The sequence below is a fragment of the Dendroctonus ponderosae genome, unplaced genomic scaffold (genome assembly GCF_020466585.1).
Source record: "Dendroctonus ponderosae isolate FM_Combo_2020 unplaced genomic scaffold, Dpon_F_20191213v2 Dpon_F_20191213_6, whole genome shotgun sequence".
Classification (NCBI taxonomy): Eukaryota; Metazoa; Arthropoda; class Insecta; order Coleoptera; family Curculionidae; genus Dendroctonus; species Dendroctonus ponderosae.
The window spans coordinates 94,454-97,111 of record NW_026018814.1 but is presented as its reverse complement, the minus strand read 5'-3'; the positions used below and the strand labels follow the sequence as shown (position 1 = coordinate 97,111).

The 2,658-nt window shown below is 40.6% G+C and overlaps 1 protein-coding gene across 1 annotated transcript in view; it reads left to right on the top strand.

Moving 5' to 3' along the window:
• Positions 1-705: 705 nt before the first annotated feature.
• The window catches only part of LOC125504777 (golgin subfamily A member 6-like protein 1), a 2,963-nt gene continuing 1,010 nt past the window's right edge, over positions 706-2,658 (top strand). The window contains exon 1 of the mRNA XM_048667230.1: positions 706-783. Coding sequence (XP_048523187.1) covers positions 706-783 — 78 coding nt within the window. The remainder of the gene's footprint in view (positions 784-2,658) is intronic.

Here is a 2,658-nt window from a genome sequence, read left to right as displayed (position 1 = left end):
CAAGATTATGCCAAAATTTCATGTTTTCCGTCCCGTTTTTGCTCATATCTCGGAGGCAAAATGAGCACGAACGCTCATTTGTACATCATTCTAGAGATAAATAATCGTTGGATAGAGATCCGCTTTTGCCTGGAAAATCGCAGAGATTTGAATTTGGCGCGTCGCCGTTTCCTAGCAACAAAACCACATAGAACACGCCACATGTCACTTTTTAACCTAGAATCTGACATGGCTGGTCAAATTGACAAGTCTAACGCCAAAATATGTGGCTTTGTTTGTTGCTAGGCGACAGTTGGGCGGCAAATTCAAAGTTCTGCGCTGTATTCAACTGCGAAGCTCTGTTAAAAATATATTCAAGTGGGTGTAATTTTGCGTGCAAATTCGTCACTCTTATTAGGAGTTGTGAGTGTAACGCAAATTTTAGTTAGTGACATCATTCGCGTGGAGGAAAATGAGCCTCCGCACACCCGAAAAACACGGGCCAGTAATGAAAACAGAAAAACCAAACAAAAATAAGCGAAAAATCGCAGGTTTACGCGTCTTGCACCTATTTTTAGCCAACGGAAAACGTCACCGTTGAAAGTTTGATGTTAAAATCCCGGGATCCAAGCCGGTGCCTCAGTCCAGTTTTAACATCTCTCGACGCCGAATTTCTTTAGTTTCTCCTATCGTCTCCTTTTGCCGCCCCTTTTGTCGCCCATCAAAATGGTGTACGATTCCGACTTTTACACCACCCGAAGGCCTTACCGCTCTTCGCCTGCTTACTCCTCGTACACAACTTCGGTAAGCATCTGGATTCGTTTTGTTGCTTTTTCCGCTCCAAGGGCTAGCTTTCACTAAAATTCGCCTAGCGGACATAAAATCCTCAATATTTTGCGCTTTTTTTGCTATAGTTGCACTTGAAAACATAGTCGTTAGTTGCTTCTTCGAACAAATTGACTTTTGTCCTAGAATTTAGCGTGATCTAGCCCTTCGGAAGATTGCGATGCCTTCTACTAACCAGAGCATTTTTCCTCCAACCAATCGGAGGATTTGGTTGGCTTAAAACCGCCCACACAAGAGCAAAATGTGGCACGATAACAAGTCCAAAGCGTATTTTCGTTGCTGATATTAAGTAGATCAGTTCAAAGGCTCATTATGTTAATAGCTTGGAGCATTTGGACGAAGTCGTTAAATGCCCGCCTGTTGTCTTTCAGGCTTGCCAAAAGCCTAAAAATATCGGCGTTTGTTTCCACTTTGGTCCTAAAATCCTCCGATTGGTGTTTTTGGTCAAAACAATTCTATTTATAAGAGAACGTTTGCTATCGGTTTACATCAGCGCTCCGATTTCAAATCGAAACTGAACCAGACGTTCCAACGTTAATTAGACCGGTCTTAAGGAACATTTTAGCTTCTTGCTATGCGTGGAGTTTGGAAGTTTTAAAACAGGATTTTTCCATTGCTTTATAGAGATGCGGCATTAACCGCCGATTAAAATGCGCCTKRAAMCWAAAAAAAATTAACACTGAAACTTGAGCGCCCAACAGAATTTTAATTATGCGCCRGGAAAATTTTAACTTTCGWCCTCRTGGACAGTTAAATGATAAAAAAAACAWTGGCGCTGCTGATCGTCGGTTGCGAAGCCTCCCGTTTAATCCGTGTTGAAAAAGACTTGCAATTGCTTAATCAAACCCAGACAGCTTCATATTGGACGATTTTTTGTAGCCCGTTTAGTCCGTGTCTTTCAAGCACGTTTTCCCGTTACCCAAAACCCATTTTCGGCTATTGTGCAGGAATTCCCTTGAATGTTCATTCATCAGCTGCGATAATTTATTTTGCGGATCTTTTTGGTTTGAAAAATCGAATTTTCTGCCAGAAGCCTTGCATATGCAGATGCCTTAAAGTGTTGGAAATTGAGCGCAGGATTGACTAATCCATCGCAAATCCAGCTGCAGATCATTTCTGGGATTAGGAGCTAATTCGTAAAATTCGCCCCTCTAAAGGCAAATAAATTCATTATTAAAACCTTGATTAACCCGTTTCCCATGTGACTGAGCGCTTTCATCCCGTAGACAAGCAGGCCGTTATTCCAGCGCTGTCGCTGCTCAGCTTGAAAATTAGGAGCTCAGTTTGACTAACTCTTGTTTTCTCGCTGTTGTTCATGTTCATTCGGTTAATCTGATTTGGTGCGGGCTCTTTTTTGCGATTTAGTCACTTTTTGGTGACTATTTGGGGAATTGTTCGTCTGTGTATTTTTCAACTGAGAGGGTTGATTTGAGTTGCACCAATTTCAGCTAAGAGCAGCAAACTATTGGAAAAACGCCCCTTAAATAATGGGCTAATAAATCAAGCGGCAAGGCTGATAAAAAAATTAAGCCTGACAAATTTCCTGAGGGCAGAAAACTGTAAATGTTTCCTAAGCTCTTGTCTGATGGGTGCAAGATTTATTATGAGCTTTTCCAAGTATTTATGCAAAAGTCTACTTAAGAGGGACCATGTTGATAACAGATATTCCGACAAAGAAACATTTTTAAACACGACCATATTTTCAATCAATATCTTTACTTAATTTTATATGTATATTCTTTCCTGACTGTGTTTCAATTCCAAATCAAATTCATTCCTGGGTTTCAGTCATTTATTTATCAATCAAAATACGTTTCGGTGTATTTTTCCACC